The sequence below is a fragment of the Pleurodeles waltl genome, chromosome 3_1, assembly GCF_031143425.1.
Source record: "Pleurodeles waltl isolate 20211129_DDA chromosome 3_1, aPleWal1.hap1.20221129, whole genome shotgun sequence".
NCBI classification, from domain to species: domain Eukaryota; kingdom Metazoa; phylum Chordata; class Amphibia; order Caudata; family Salamandridae; genus Pleurodeles; species Pleurodeles waltl.
In genome coordinates this window covers 411417008-411433783 of record NC_090440.1, presented here as the reverse complement: position 1 = coordinate 411433783, position 16776 = coordinate 411417008, and the positions used below count along the sequence as shown (strand labels likewise).

The following is a 16776-nucleotide window of genomic DNA, read 5'->3' as shown; positions in this document are numbered from 1 at the left end:
GTTTTCGTAATGTCTGTTAGGCACAGCTGTGCTTCAACATCGAGGTCGATAGCCCCTTTAAATAGGAAAGGTAAGAGACTTGATACCAATAGCTGAAAAATGTACCTAGGAGGCAGGTGTCAATAGTACATATGAGCTTGCTTATTAATAAATTACTCACTCATTGTCAAAGGATTACCTAGACAAACTCAGTGAAGGTACAGGAATATCATGTTTCTCAGTACATCTAAAACAGTTGTTTTACACATATTAAAAACAGAAAACATCCATGCTAAAAATAGTGAGAATCAAATGAAAATTTCTTTCATGATTAAAATATCATCTGGAGCCCAACACCTGAACATATGCAGCAGTGTTCCATGCGGTAACGGTCTTCCTCCGGGACTCAGCTGTATCGGCTTCAGGCAAGATGCACCATCTATACCGTGCTGGCAGGAGTTGACACTGCATTGGAACGACTTTGGTTTCTGGGGCTGGTTTTGTAGCAGTGCGGGGGACACCCACTCAAGCCACCTTCTAGTGGTTAGACTCGCTCACTATGCACCCTATGGGGGCTGGTATGACAGAATTTGCCAGGGCTGCTTTGGGTTCCCATTCCAGCTCTAGGGGAGACCTGTATTAGAACGGCCTACTCATGACATTCCAGACTGACCGACCAATATGGGCTCCCCGTCAGGCGCTTTCTCTTACCTTGCTGAGGGTGGCACTCTCAGGGGGATGGCTGGACGGCCCAGAAATCAGAACGAACACACAGACACATCATGGTTGGAGACTGCAAACCGATCAGGTGGTTTACTAAGGCCCTAATTCCCCTTACACAAACCACATTACAGTCTCTGAGGGATATATGGGAGACAGAATTCGGCAGACAACTCCATGACAGCACGAGAGAAAGTGCTGGCATATTCGCAGAAACGGTTGCAGCATGTCTGCCTAAAATTGATCTAATTCTACATCCTTCACAGGGCTTATCTCCCTCCTATGTGGCTTGCCCACTTATTTCTCAGTTCCCTGGAAACGTGCGCTAGGTGGGGGGGTTGCCACAGTCACCCTAAACTGTCCCCAGTTGTGGGCATACTGGAGCACAGTTCTGTCATAGCTAATCTAGAGCAAGCCACTGGTATAGCCTTTCTGGGAGGTTGGGATCCTGAGCATTTACAAGATGACCTACAAATATAAAACAGCAGCACACTTGCTGGATCTGGCCCTTAACGTAGCCCCAAAAATAAAATTCACAATATGATGAAAGCGCTTACTTCCACCAACCCCAGAGCTCTGGTTGGGTGTGTTTGCCTGCTGGTGGAAGGCTAAGGCAATAGCTTTACACAGGGAGGATACCAGAGGGCTGTGCCGCCAACTGATGGCCCATAGCTGGGAGACATTGTCCTTCTGGCTCTTTGACGGACCTCCAGAATCCAATTTGGACCGCACTTCCATTGGCTGCTGATCTACTTTTGGTGACAGGGTCGCCAGCCTGTATTCCATCAGTATTCCCGTCCCAGGCTTTACCACACATCTGTCCCTGCTACTTAGTGACTGTACACTGCCTCACTGAGGCTACTTTCTTAATTCTCCCAGGCGCTCCTCTCTACCTTAGCCTACCTTTCCCACACCCTGCAGGGCTTCAACCTGCTCCACAGAATGTTCAAAGTAAGTGAAGGCCGTTGTAATATGCACTCCTTTTGTACCATAGTGTTCTGCATCCTCATTTCTTTGCTTTCTTTGTGAATGTGAGTTTAAAACTATTATATGCACTGGACGCAACAAAGCACTCTGACATTTCCTTTTCTCATCCTCCTTTTCATTCTTTCTTTGTGTTTTTTTTTCCCCTCCCTTGGTTTAGCTTGTTCTTGAAAAACTCTTTGTAAATAGTAGACCACTAACCTGCCTTTTTCATGGTCTGTATTAACTGGGCAGCTTATGGAAGAGTTAAATTCTACGAACGAAGAGTGAGGTGGAAACTGTAATAGTAATAATGGGCTTACAGAACTGAATAATCTTTCCAAGTCAAAAGAGCAAAAGTACTTCCGTCAGGGCATTCTTTCTTCTTTATGACTTTATCAGCCACAACTGCATCAATGATTAGGCCAGTGATAGCAGTGCCAAAACAAATACCTAAAATTAAAACCTATTCCTCCAAAGGAGTCAAATTGCAGAGGAATCGGTTCTTCCGAAAATTTGCATTGATAGTCCAGCACCCTCCCTTCTGTCCCCAACCCAAGTAGGGGATGGTAACATTACTGCCTAGACAGTCAGGTCTGCAGAAACGGCAATTTGAACATTCGGTCCCTCGTGACTTTCTAGTATAATCTTTGTTCGCAGATCCACATCCGGGACTGGTATTGCTTGGGTGTCTATTCTAGGTTAAGGAATCTGCAACTAGATGTCTCTATCAGATGAACCAGTTACTTACCTTCAGTAACTCCTTACCTGGTAAAGACAATATCTAGTTGCAGATTTCTTACTGGTCCACCCATCCTCCCCTTTCTGCAAACTGATTTCAAGGGACAGCGACTCCCTTTCAAGGCCTTAGTTTTGATGCAGCAGTGGTCAGTGTTCTTCATGGCTCTGCACTTCTGGCTTGGAAAGTGATGAAAAGAAACTAATTTTAGCGCGCTGGGGTGGCACCTGTATAGGTCCCATGACGACATATCCGGGGCAGATGACTGATGAGAAGCAGACAGTGCCACCTAACAGCACGCCTTGGTACTGCCTGAGAAAAATCTCCGGATCCAGACTTCTGCCTGGGGGAAATTCTAAAGTAAGAAATCTGCAACTAGGTATTGCCTCTCCCAGATAAGGCGTTTCCATAGGTAAGTAATTCGTCCCTTAGGGTGAGCTATTTTTAGTGAATGCTAGTTTGATCGGGTGATAGACCTCCAGCTGACAAATAACAGATATTCTGTTCATAAAGTGTGAGGGAGCAATAAAGATGCCTTTAAATCTTTTTATCATGTCAATTTTGCTTTGCATTCAAAGCAGAGGTCAAATATCAGCGTATGTCTTCTATCAAATGCTGCTTATTTTATCCAGGAGATTTGGGTTTACTTTTCTTTCTCTGAATGCTAAATTAGAGGATTTTGTAAAGTTAACTGTATGACAATCATGGCGAACAGATGGCATGTAAATAGCTGGTATATTAACTGTGTCATATTTCAGTAGTTATGAAAGCACTTTTTTGTATTTCTGAAGAGAGCTGGAAGCCTTTTAATAGAGTTAAAACAAAGTAGAATATTTTACTGGTTATGTGGAAACGATACATATTTGCTGAAACCCTACTTTCACACTTTGTTTGTGCACTTTATTGTTTTATCAGTAAAACGTAATGAAAGTGCAACGTTTGTGGCCATTTTTGTTAATGGCAGTTGTAGGAAGCTGGCTTTGTATATACTATAGAAAATGAGGTATAGTGTGCCCAGAGTCTAGGAGTTCCCCAGAGGTTTGACAGAGGCTACTGTAGATAATACAAATGCTTTCTTTTGTTGTATACACAGTCACAAAGTGAGGCACACACTACATGACTAACACCAGGCCAGTGGTTTTATATAGCAAAAATATATTTTGTTACTTTATTTCTAGAACCTGAAGGTCTTTGTTGCAGGTAAGTACAGTTGTCAATAGGTATCAAGCATATATATGAAATGTACTATATTTGGTTTTTGCAGATACAGCAGTTTACAAGTAACACTTTTCGATTACAAAAGTTGACACTGCAATTTTTCATATGAGTCAAAAGAGTCCTAGGTGGTGGGTTGGGGTTTGGCACAGTTAACAGGTAAGTACACAACTTGCAATACCAGTCTTCGGGGGTTAGGATGTCCACAGGTCAAAGTTTTGGCTGACCCCAAAGGTGCATCACCAGCAACACAGGGCTGGCTGGGTGCAGAGGTCAAAGTTGGCATTGGGTTTACAATTCGATCCTATGAGGACTGGGGTGCTTGGTAGAAAGCAAATTGCTGGTAAGTACCCATGGATGCAGAACACAGGCATGTGGGGTTTAGGTCTGCACCGGTAGGGCCACAGGTTCACACCAACCCACACCCTCAGCGGCTCCAGGGCCGCCCAGTGCAAACACACACCTGGGTACGTCCAGGGTATCTGTTCCGGGAAACCAAAGGCTGGACAGGTAGGGGAAGCGCCCACTGGATGTTGCTGGAACATCTGTCGGATTCCCCAAGGACAGGGGGCTGCTGGTGCAGAGGTCTCCTTGGGCATCTGGTAACTTTGTCAGATCCGGTCTGTAGGAAGTTGGCTCTGTATATACTATTTCAAAGTAAGAAATAGTGTGCACAGAGTCCAAGGGTTCCCCTTAGAGGTAAGATAGTGGCAAAAAGAGAATTCCAATGCTCTATTTTGTGGTAGTGTTGTCGAGCAGTAGGCTTATCAGAGGGTAGTGTTAAGCATTTGTTGTACACACACAGGCAATAAATGAGGAACACACACACTCAAAGACAATTCCAGGCTAATAGGTTTTTATATAGAAAAATATATATTCTTAGTTTATTTTAAGAATCACAGGTTCAATATTTACAAGTAATACTTCAAATGAAAGGTATTTCACTTAGGTACTTTAGGAACTTTGAATAATCATAATAGCATGTACAGTTTTGGCAAACATTGCAATAAGCTATTTTAAAAGTGGAAACTGCAAAAATCAACAGTTCCTGGGGGAGGTAAGTAGAGGTTAAGTTCACAGGTAAGTAAAACACTTACAGGGTTCAAAGTTGGATCCATGGTAGCCCACCGTTGGGGGTTCAAGGCAACCCCAAAGTTACCACACCAGCAGCTCAGGGCCGGTCAGGTGCAGAGGTCAAAGAGGTGCCCAAAACACATAGGCTTCAATGGAGAATAGGGGTGCCCCGGTTCCAGTCTGCCAACAGGTAAGTACCCGCGTCCTCGGAGGGCAGACCAGGGGGGTTTTGTAGGGCACCGGGGGGCACAGAAAGTACACAGTCAGCGTTACAGGGGCGGCCGGGTGCAGTGTGCAAACAGGCAGCGAGGTTTTAGATAGGAAGTAATGGGGAGACCTGGGGTTCTCTTCAATGATGCAGGCAGGCACAGGGAGGGGGGGGGGGGTTCCTCTGGGTAGCCACCACCTGGGCTAGGCAGAGGGTCGCCTGGGGGGTAGCTCCTGCACTGGAGCTTGGTTCCTTCAGGTCCTGGGGGCCACGGGTGCAGTGTTGGTTCCAGGTGTCGGGTCCCTTGTTACATGGCGTCGCGGTCAGGGGGAGCCTCTGGATTTCCTCTGCAGGTGTCACTGTAGGGGCTCAGGGGGGTCGTCTCTGGCTACTCACGGGCTCGCAGTCGCCGGGGAGTCCTCCCTGAAGTGTTGGTTTTCCGCAGGTCCAGCCGGGGGCGTTGGGTGCAGAGTGGAAAGTCTCAAGCTTCCGGCGGGAAAAGGTGAAGTCTTTAAAGTTGCTTCTTTGTTGCAAGAAAGTTGCAGATTGTTGAACAGGGCCGCTGTTCACTGGAGTTTCTTGGTCCTTGGTTGCAGGGCAGTCCTCTGAGGCTTCAGAGGTCGCTGGTCCCTGTTGGATGCGTCGCTGTTGCAGTTTTCTTCTAAGTTGGGGAGACAGTCCAGTAGGGCTAGGGCCAAAGCAGTTGTCGTCTTAGTCTTCACTGCAGGGTTTCAGGTCAGCAGTCCTTCTTGTTAAGGTTGCAGGAATCTAGTCTCCTAGGTTCTGGGGCCCCCTAAATACTGAATTTAGGGTTGTGTTTAGGTCGTGGAGGGCAGTTGCCAATGGCTACTGTCCCTGAGGGTGGCTACACCCTCTTTGTACCTCCGCCCTGTGGGGAGGGGGGCACATCCCTAATCCTATTCGGGGAATCCTCCATCCACAGGACGGAGGATTTCTAAAAGTGAGGGTCACCTCAGCTCAGGACACCTTAGGGGCTGTCGTGACTGGTGGGTGACTCCTCCTTGTTTTTCTAATTATCTCCTTCAGCCTTGCCGCCAAAAGTGGGGGCAGAGGCCAGAGGGGAGGGAATCTCCACTAGCTGGGATGCCCTGTGGCGCTGTAACAAAAGGGATGAGCCTTTGAGGCTCACCGCCAGGTGTTACAGTTCCTGCAGGGGGTGAGAAGCACCTCCACCCAATACAGGCTTTGTTCCTCGCCACAGAGTGACAAAGGCACTCTCCCCATGTCGCCAGCAACATGTCTGGTGTGTGGCAGGCTGGCAAAAACTAGTCAGCCTACACTGGAAGTCGGTATGTTTTCAGGGGGCATCTCTAAGATGCCTTCTGGGTGTATTTTACAATAAAGTGCACACTGGCATCAGTTTGCATTTATTGTGCTGAGAAGTTTGATACAAAACTTCCCAGTCTTAAGTGTAGCCATTATGGAACTGTGGAGTTCGTGTTTGACAGACTCCCATACCATATACTCTTATGGCTACCCTGCACTTACAACGTCTAAGGTTTGGCTTAGGCACTGTAGGGGCATAGTGCTCATGCACCTATGCCCTCACCTGTGGTATAGTGCACCCTGCCTTAGGGCTGTAAGGCCTGCTAGAGGGTGACTTATCTATGCCACAGGCAGTGTGAGGTTGGCATGGCACTCTGAAGGGCGTGCCATGTCCACTTAGTCGTTTTATCCCCACTAGCACACACAAGCTGGCAAGAAGAGTGTCTGTGCTGAGTGAGGGGTCCCCAGGGTGGCATAAGACATACTGCAGCCCTTAGAGACCTTCCCTGGCATCAGGGCCCTTGGTACCAGGGGTACCAGTTACAAGGGACTTACCTGAGTGCCAGGGTTGTGCCAATTGTGGAGACAAAGGTACAGTTTAGGGAAAAAACACTGGTGCTGGGGCCTGGTTAGCAGGGTCCCAGCACACTTTCAAATCATAACTTCAAATCATAATCAAATCAGCAAAGGCAAAACGTCAGGGGGTAACCATGCCAAGGAGGCATTTCCTTACACTGTCGTGGTCAGAGTTCCTCTGGATTCAGGCTGCAGGCGTTGTTGTGTTGGTCGGGGGGTCACCCCATGATGGACTAGAGGTCTGAATTGCCTGGAGAACCTTCTCTGGACTGGTGGGCCACCTGGACACAGGCCACGGGCACAGAGTGGGCAGGGCTCGTGGATCCGGGGTGGTTCTGGATTTCTTTTGGAAGGTTTCTTCTGGACAGGGCCACTGTTCTCTGGAGTTCTTGGTCCTCTGCTGGGCAGGCACTCCTCTGAGGGTTTGTACAGGTCGCTGGTCCCGCAGGATGCATCACCTTTTTGGTCTTGAAGATGCAGACAGGCCTGTGGGGCTGGATCCAAGTCAGTTGTCGTCTAGAGTCTTCACTGTTTGGGTTAGCTTTGCAGTCCTTATTTCTTCTTGAGGTCAACAGGAATCGGTGGCTAAGGTTCAGGGGTGCCCTAAATACTGGATTAAGGGGCGTTACGGGGACTGTCCCTGAGGGTGGCTACATCTGTGTCCTTTGGGGAGAAGGGCACATTCCTATCCCTATTGGTCCCTCTCCCCAAGATGAAGGATTCTGCAAGGCAGGGGTCACATCAGCTCTGGACACCTTAGGGGTGGCCCTAGCTGAAGTGGTCACTCCTTTTTTTTTTTTTTTTCTTTTTCCCTAATTTTACCACCGGACCTGCCTCTAAAAATGGGGTTTGGTTTGAGGGGGTGGGGCTTATCTCCACTAGCTGGAGTACCCTGGGGCACTGCAACAGGAGGCCTGAGCCTTTGAGGCTCACTACCAAGTGTTACAGTTCCTGCTGGGGAGAGATGTGAAGCTCCTCCACCCAGCGCAGGTTTTGTTTACACTAAAGGGTTGGGTAAAATACAGAGGGCAATGTGAGTTTATTGTGCTGAGAAGTTTGATACCAAACTTCTCGGACTTCGGTGAAGCCATCATGGAGCTGTGGAGTTCGTCATGACAAACTCCCAGCCCATGTACTTAATATGGCCACACTGCACTTACAATATCGAAGGGTGGACCTAGATACTGTAGGGGCATATTGCTCATGTAGGTATGCCCTCACCTGTAGTATAGTGCACCATGCCTTAGGGCTGTAAGGCCTGCTAGAGGGGTGACTTACCTATGTCTCAGGCAGTGATTTGTGGGCATGGCACCCTCCAAGGGGTGCCATGTTGACTTTTCCTTTCCCCCCCCCCCCCCCCCCCCCCCCCACCAGCACATGCAGTCTTAATGGCAGTGTGCATTTGCTTGGTGAGGGGTGGCACAATACATGCCGCAGCTCTTAGGCACCCTCCCTGGTCACACAGCCCTTGGTACCTTTTATAAGGGACTTAGATGTGTGCTAATGGTGGAAACAATAGTACAGTTTAGGGAAAGAACACTGGTGCTGGGGTCTGGTTAGCAGGATCCCAGAACACACTCAGTCAAGTTAGCATCAATACCAGGCAAAAGGTTGGGGGGTGGTAACCATGTCAAAAGAGGCACTTTCCTACAGCAGTGTACTACCACATAATCCTTTAGTAATATATTTATTAAAAGAGTTTTTAAATATAAACTGAAAAACATTCCTGCCCTCGCCCTGATAAAAATGCTATTAGTGAACAAAGAATTAAGTCAGGGGTCATGTGTATCCTATGTGGTTGTTTTTACTATGGATGGAGGAATGGTTTAGCATATTAAATTTAACAAAAGTAATTTTATACAGCAGACATGTTAAACTCCTATTTGAAGGTATTCCTATATGGCGATAATGAATTAAAAGGGGACTCAGTGAATAAAATATTTGGGCATTAGTTAGGTTGGGTGGATTATTCAAATCAGTTGACTTGTAGGTCTAACATATTTTTCAGAATTGTGTTTATTTTTTTTACCCTACAATGTGCTCAACTGTCTAAATAATGTGGTTGTGCAGTATTTGGCGCCCGCATCCAGGAGAGCAGTAGTGTTAAAATGTCCAGGTCCCCCTTTGGGCCCTTTTTGTGGATCTAATACAGGAACAAAGCCTTTTGTGATGCAACTCTTGAGTAATTCCCCTCTGCCTCAGTCCAGTATGTCAGGTTGTGGTTGATAATTGCTGGAGGCAGACTGTTGGACCCCGAACGCAATAATTTCTGCTTGCCTTGATTATGAGAATTATTCCTTCAGTTCTGATTGCTTGCTATCTACCATTTTGCCCTTAATGTAGCATAGTGCAGAGCATCGAGCCTATAGATGGGAACAAATATAATGTGTCAGTGCTAGTATATTATTAATATTATGACTTGTTTTGCTGGTGATTGCCTTCAGCAGCTCGAACTAAGTTCCAGATGTGTTTAATGTTCTGTATATTTCTGCCTTATGAAGAGCCTGGCCTTTTTAAGCTCTATTTTTCATTTTTTTACTGCATTTTTTTTTTTTATTATAATTTTCCTGGTCAGTTTTGCCCTTTTCACTTCCTAACTTCAGATTTTTTTTCTTGTTTTTCTAAAGTTCCTATTTAGTTGTTTTAGTTTTAGAAGGGTCGATGAGTAGCAACTGTGTTTTTAGTTCACTAAATGATGACCCTGTAATCCTTGAGTGAGGTCACACTGTCCTGATGTACAGCTGCTTGCATATGTTGTGGTTGCCTATTCTTTTATCCTTATTGTGCAAGTTTGAGGAAAGTGACAGCTTTTAGTCTGTTGTATTATTTTGAAGTCTGTGACGTGATTCATTAGCTTCATAGAGACAAATGTGTATTCTAAAACTGCCATTTGAGTTTTTCCTATTCTAGTAGGCATTGTAGGGTTGGATAACTGCCGTTCAGGGCTCATATCGTTGAATCTTGAAGGATAGCCCAACAAACTCTATTGCATGCATCAACAGTTTGGGCAGAGCTTGAGGGTTCCTTAATGGTAAGTAACATTGTCAGTAGCTCCCCCCATTTCTGATTTCTGAACAAAGCTGTACTCTACTTCATAAAGGTTTTCTCATCAGAAGAATATAGTGGGAAATAGGTTAACGCAAATAATTAATGGAAATTCTGCTGGGCTAGTGGGGCGAGAGATTGTTTTTAAAAAGTGTTATTTTTCAGATGAATTAAATTAATGGCTTCAGACTGCTGCTTTGAATGTTTTGAGTGCCCTTGGATATTTATGTATGATGAATTAGCAAATCATTGTCATATTATTGCTATGTTTAGGTAATAAAGAAAAATCGACAGAAAGAGGTGGAGATGTATTATGGCAGTGTGCCAAAAACGCCATCTAAACGAAAAGTTCCACTAGCGCAGACACCTGGCAAATACCGCAAGGTAAAAAGATGTTAATGTTGTTGTGGAGTTTTTAACGAGAAGGATACTACATCACACATCCACAATTCAGTCATTAAATAAGGGCCAGAAAGAATTTCATTATTTTCTCATGGAGTCGTAGCTTAGGGCCAAACGTTTCAGTACAGAAAAAGAAGATGTAATGTTTGAATCAACGTTCTCCTGTAAGTTAATTTCTATGGTGCCAGACTATTCCCTGCCTCTATCCCCTTATCTGCCTTAACTGCCAATGTTTATAGCTTACTAACGTTTAATAACTAACAGTATATGGAAATAAATTAAAGCAAAATTTCTGCTAACTGGATATTAACTGTAAAAGTGAGGCAGTCCTTCTTTGACCTTTTTCTCTGTTGCAGTCTACCTAACTATAAATGTTTATAGCTTTGAAAAAACATATTGTTTAATAGCATGTGCAGTTGTGCTTGAGGGGCTGGGTCCTAATAACCTGCTGCTGTAGTCCCTTTTTTTTGTATTTATTCAATCCCTTGTTTTGCTTTAGTCTTGCAATTAATCATCCTGCTTTTCCCTTCAGCTGAACGGCACTTCTGTCTCTAGTACTAGCTCCAACAGCACAACACGGTCTATCATTGGGGGAACAATTTGCCACTCACCAGCATCTCGTCCACCACCTTCTGGAGGCACGGTCAGTGTACTAATCACTTTTTTCTTATCTTTGTAAGTGCCCAACATAATCATTATTAAGGTACTTAATATACTATTTATGTAACGTTTTGGTCATATGGTCCCTTTAGCCTCTTAATTACTATCCATAATATCAGCTAAGGTCTGTAGCCAAATATAGACTGTAGTTTATATTTCTGGTGGTTCTGCATGGTAGGATTTTCAGTGATAGGGTTTAACTTAGAAAAGCCCTGTCTAATTGCGGGGGATCCTGGAAAGTGTGTGTATATATATATATGTGTGTGTGTGTGTGTATATATATATATATATATATATATATATGTGTGTATATATATGTATGTATGTATATGTTCGATGGCATGTGTAGCTGCAGATACACATGCTGTGCACATCCCGCCATCTGGTGTTGGGCTCGGAGTGTTACAAGTTGTTTTTCTTCGAAGAAGTCTTTTCGAGTCACGAGACCGAGGGACTCCTCCCATTTCGACTCCATTGCGCATGGGCGTCGACTCCATCTTAGATTGTTTTTTTTTCTGCCATCGGGTTCGGACGTGTTCCTTTTCGCTCCATGTTTCGGGTCGGAAAGTTAGTTAGAATCTCGGAAAAATCGTCGGTATTGTTTGCGTTCGGTATCGGGTTAGTTACAACAGATCGACACCGAATTAAGAAGAGCTCCGGTGGCCCTTCAGGTTTTTTTTCGATCCCCGTCGGGGCCTGGTCGGCCCGGCCACGTGTCTCTTCAAGGCTGATGGAACGGACCCCATTCCGCTTCTGTCCAAAATGCCATAACAAGTATCCATATACAGATCAACACCTGGTCTGTAACTTGTGTTTGTCACCAGAACACAAGAAGGATACTTGTGAGGCCTGTCGAGCGTTTCGGTCCAGGAAGACACTCAGGGACCGAAGAGCAAGAAGACTGCAAATGGCGTCGGCACCGACAGGACAAGAGCGTTTCGAGGAGGAGGAAGAAACATTCTCCACCCAGGATTCGGACTCGGAGGAGATCGATCCCGAAGAAACGCCGAAAACCGTGAGTAAGACGTCGAAACAAAGAACTCACGAGAAGACCGCTAAAGCCCAGGGGACGCCACCGCCAACAGGCCATGGGTTAACCCGAAAAATAGGTGACCGTCCATCGGCACCGAAAAAGGGCGAGCTGGTGTCGAAGTCATCCGACTCCGGTCGAGATACCGGCACACAGCAATCTCGGGCCCGAGAGAGTGGCTCCGAGAAGATTCGGCATCGAGACAGCAGCACCGAAATGGGTCGCACCGAGAGGGCACGACGCCTAAAGTAAAGAAGATTTCGTCAGAGCCGAAAAAAGCAGCCGAAAAGGTTTCGGTACCTAAACATCCGGCCTCTGAACTGAAAATAAGTTCCTATTCAGAGGAACAAGGACTGTCCTCACAAATGAAGACACACAGATTTGAACAAGAGTTAGAGACAATAGAGCCAGATCACACACAAAGGCGGCTCTTTATTCAAAAAGATACGGGGAAGATCAGCACTCTTCCTCCGATCAAAATGAAACGTAAACTTGCCTTCCAAGACAAGGACAAACAGCCACACGCAAAGGTGGCAAAACAAGTAACACCACCACCATCCCCACATCACTCTCCGCAACCATCACCGGTAGCCACTCCACCAATGATGCAATCCCCAACTCATACGGGAATGAGTCAAGATGACCCTGACGCATGGGACCTTTATGACACACCAGTGTCAGATAATAGTCCTCAATGCTATCCAGCGAGACCATCACCACCAGAGGATAGTACAGGCTACGCTCAAGTGGTATGGAGAGCAGCAGCATTTCACAATGTCAGCCTTCATTCAGAACCCATTGAAGACGACTTTCTTTTTAATACACTGTCGTCTACACACAGTCAATATCAGAGTCTTCCGATGTTACCCGGAATGCTAAAACACTCCAAACAAGTGTTTGAGGAGCCTGTCAAAGGGAGAGCCATTACTCCAAGAGTAGATAAAAAATATAAACCGCCACCAACAGACCCAGTGTACATCACACAACAGCTATCACCAGACTCTGTTGTAGTTGGAGCAGCGCGCAAAAGAGCCAACTCTCATACTTCAGGAGATGCACCACCTCCAGATAAAGAAAGTAGAAAATTCGATGCTGCAGGCAAAAGGGTGGCGGCACAGGCAGCAAACCAGTGGTGTATTGCAAATTCACAAGCTTTGTAAGCCAGATATGATAGGGCCCATTGGGATGAGATGCAACACTTTATTGAACATTTACCAAAAGAGTTCCAAAAAAGAGCGCAGCAAGTGGTAGAAGAGGGACAGAGTATCTCCAATAATCAGATACGGTCAGCAATGGATGCTGCAGACACAGCTGCTAGAACGGTCAACACAGCAGTAACAATAAGGAGACATGCATGGCTGCGTACATCAGAATTTAAACCAGAGATACAGCAAGCTGTGCTGAATATGCCATTCAACGGACAGCAGTTGTTTGGGCCGGAGGTAGACACTACAATAGAAAAACTTAGACGCTGACTCGGCCAAAGCCATGGGCGCACTACTCCCCGCAGAGCAGAGGCACATTTAGAAAGACACAATTTCGAGGTGGGTTTCGAGGGCAAACCACAGAAGCCACAACCTCACAAACAAAGCCCACTTACCAGAGCCAGTATCAGCGGGGAGGTTTTCGGGGACAATATAGAGGAGGACAATTTCAAAGAAATAGAGGAAAGTTCCAAAGTCCCAAAACTCCTCCAAACAAACAGTGACTTCAAGGTCACAAATCCCCAACACAACACCTGTGGGAGGGAGACTAACCAAGTTTTACACACAATCGGAGGAAATAACAACAGACACTTGGGTCTTAGCAATTATCCAGCATGGTTATTGCATAGAATTTCTCAAATTCCCTCCAAACGTCCCACCGAAAACACACAGTATGTCAAAACAACATATAGATCTTCTAGGACTAGAAGTTCAGGCATTGCTACAGAAAGAAGCAATAGAATTAGTACCAAGACAACAATTAAACACAGGAGTTTACTCACTGTACTTTCTGATCCCCAAAAAAGACAAGAGTCTGAGACCTATACTAGATCTCAGAACATTAAATACCTACATCAAATCAGACCACCTTCACATGGTTACTTTACAAGACGTAATCCCACTGCTCAAACAACAAGACTACATGACAGCACTAGACCTAAAGGATGCATATTTCCATATACCAATACATCCTTCACACTGAAAGTACCTAAGGTTTGTATTCCAAGGTATACATTACCAATTCAAAGTGTTGCCATTCGGAATAACAACTGCGCCAAGAGTTTTTACAAAATGCCTGGCAGTAGTAGCTGCATATATCAGAAGGCAGCAAATACATGTGTTCCCGTACCTGGACGATTGGTTAATCAAAACCAACACGCTAAGACAGTGTTCACAACACACAAAATATGTCATAGAAATCCTACACAAACTAGGTTTCTCAATCAACTACGCAAAGTCACACCTTCTGCCGTGTCAAACACAGCAATACTTAGGAGCAACAATCAACACTGCAAAAGGGATTGCCACTCCAAGTCCACAAAGAGTTCAAACATTTCACAATGTAATACAGGCCATGTATCCAAAACAAAGGATACAAGTCAAAATGGTAATGAAACTACTAGGCATGATGTCTTCATGCATAGCCATTGTCCCAAATGCAAGGTTGCACATGCAGCCCTTACAACAGTGCCTAGCGTCACAATGGTCACAAGCACAGGGTCAGCTTCTAGATCTGGTGTTGATAGACCGCCAAACATACATCTCGCTTCAATGGTGGAACAGTATAAATTTAAACCAAGGGTGGCCTTTCCAAGACCCAGTGCTACAATACGTGATAACGACAGATGCTTCCATGACAGGGTGGGGAGCACACCTCAATCAACACAGCATCCAAGGACAATGGGACATACAGCAAAGACAGTTTCACATAAATCACTTAGAACTGTTAGCGGCATTTCTAGCGCTGAAAGCATTTCAACCCATGATAACCCACAAATACATTCTTGTCAAAACAGACAACATGACAACAATGTATTACCTAAACAAACAGGGAGGGACACACTCGACACAGTTGTGTCTCCTGACACAGAAAATATGGCATTGGGCGATTCACAACCACATTCGCCTAATAGCACAATTTATTCCAGGAATTCAGAATCAGTTAGCAGACAATCTCTCTTGGGATCACCAACAGATCCACGAATGGGAGATTCACCCCCAAATACTGAACACTTACTTCCAAATTTGGGGAACACCACAAATAGATCTATTTGCAACAAAGGAAAACTCAAAATGCCAAAACTTCGCATCCAGATACCCACAACATCAGTCTCAGGGCAATGCTCTATGGATGAACTGGTCAGGGATATTTGCGTACGCTTTTCCCCCTCTCCCACTCCTTCCAGATCTATTAAACAAGTTGAGTCAAAACAAACTCAAACTCATACTAATAGCACCAACATGGGCAAGACAACCTTGGTACACAACACTACTAGACCTTTCAGTAGTACCTCATGTCAAACTACCAAACAGACCAGATCGGTTAACACAACACAAACAACAGATCAGACATCCAAATCCAGCATCGCTGAATCTAGCAATTTGGCTCCTGAAATCCTAGAATTCGGACACTTAGACCTCACACAAGAATGTATGGAGGTCATAAGACAAGCTAGGAGGCCTACCACTAGACATTGCTATGCAAATAAGTGGAAAAGATTTGTTTATTACTGCCATAATAATCAAATTCAACCCTTACACGCATCTGCAAAAGATATAGTAGGATACTTAGTACATTTGCAAAAGTCAAAACTAGCTTTCTCTTCCATTAAGATACATCTTACTGCAATTTCAGCTTACCTGCAAATTACGCACTCAACTTCATTATTTAGGATACCAGTCATAAAAGCGTTTATGGAAGGCCTAAAGAGAATTATACCACCAAGAACACCACCAGTTCCTTCATGGAACCTCAACATTGTCTTAACACGACTCATTGGGCCGCCTTTTGAGCCCATGCACTCTTGTGAAATGCAATACTGGAAATACGTGGAAAGTTGCATTTTTGATTGCCATCACATCTCTAAGAAGGGTGAGTGAAATTCAAGCATTTACCATACAAGAACCATTTATTCAAATACACAAGAATAAAGTAGTTCTACGGACAAATCCAAAATTTTTACCAAAAGTTATCTCACCGTTCCACTTGACTCAAACAGTAGAATTACCAATGTTTTTCCCACAGCCAGATTCTGCAGCTGAAAGAGCACTACATACATTAGACATCAAAAGAGCGCTAATGTACTACATTGACAGAACAAAACTAATTCGAAAAACAAAACAACTATTTATTGCCTTTCAAAAACCTCATACAGGAAATCCAATTTCAAAACAAGGCATTGCTAGATGGATAGTTAAGTGTATTCAAACCTGCTATCTTAAAGCAAAGAGAGAGCTGCCTATTACACCAAAGGCACACTCAACCAGAAAGAAAGGTGCTACCATGGCCTTTCTAGGAAATATTCCAATGAACGAAATATGTAAGGCAGAAACATGGTCTACGCCTCATACATTTACCAAACATTACTGTGTAGATGTGTTAACTGCACAACAGGCAACAGTAGGTCAAGCTGTACTAAGAACATTATTTCGAACAACTTCAACTCCTACAGGCTAAACCACCGCTTTTGGGGAGATAACTGCTTACTAGTCTATGCACAGCATGTGTATCTGCAGCTACACATGCCATCGAACGGAAAATGTCACTTACCCAGTGTACATCTGTTCGTGGCATTAGTCGCTGCAGATTCACATGCGCCCACCCGCCTCCCCGGGAGCCTGTAGCCGTTTAGAAGTTGATCTTGATCATTTGTAAATTTGTAAATATATTACT

General features: G+C 44.8%; 1 protein-coding gene across 2 annotated transcripts in view; it reads left to right on the top strand.

Moving 5' to 3' along the window:
- Window positions 1–16776, top strand: part of PRC1 (protein regulator of cytokinesis 1) — a 317616-nt gene that overhangs the window by 170043 nt on the left and 130797 nt on the right. For both annotated transcript variants that reach the window (XM_069222650.1, XM_069222651.1), the window contains exons 11-12: window positions 10080–10190; window positions 10741–10851. In XM_069222650.1, the coding sequence (XP_069078751.1) occupies window positions 10080–10190; window positions 10741–10851 (222 nt within the window). The remainder of the gene's footprint in view (window positions 1–10079; window positions 10191–10740; window positions 10852–16776) is intronic.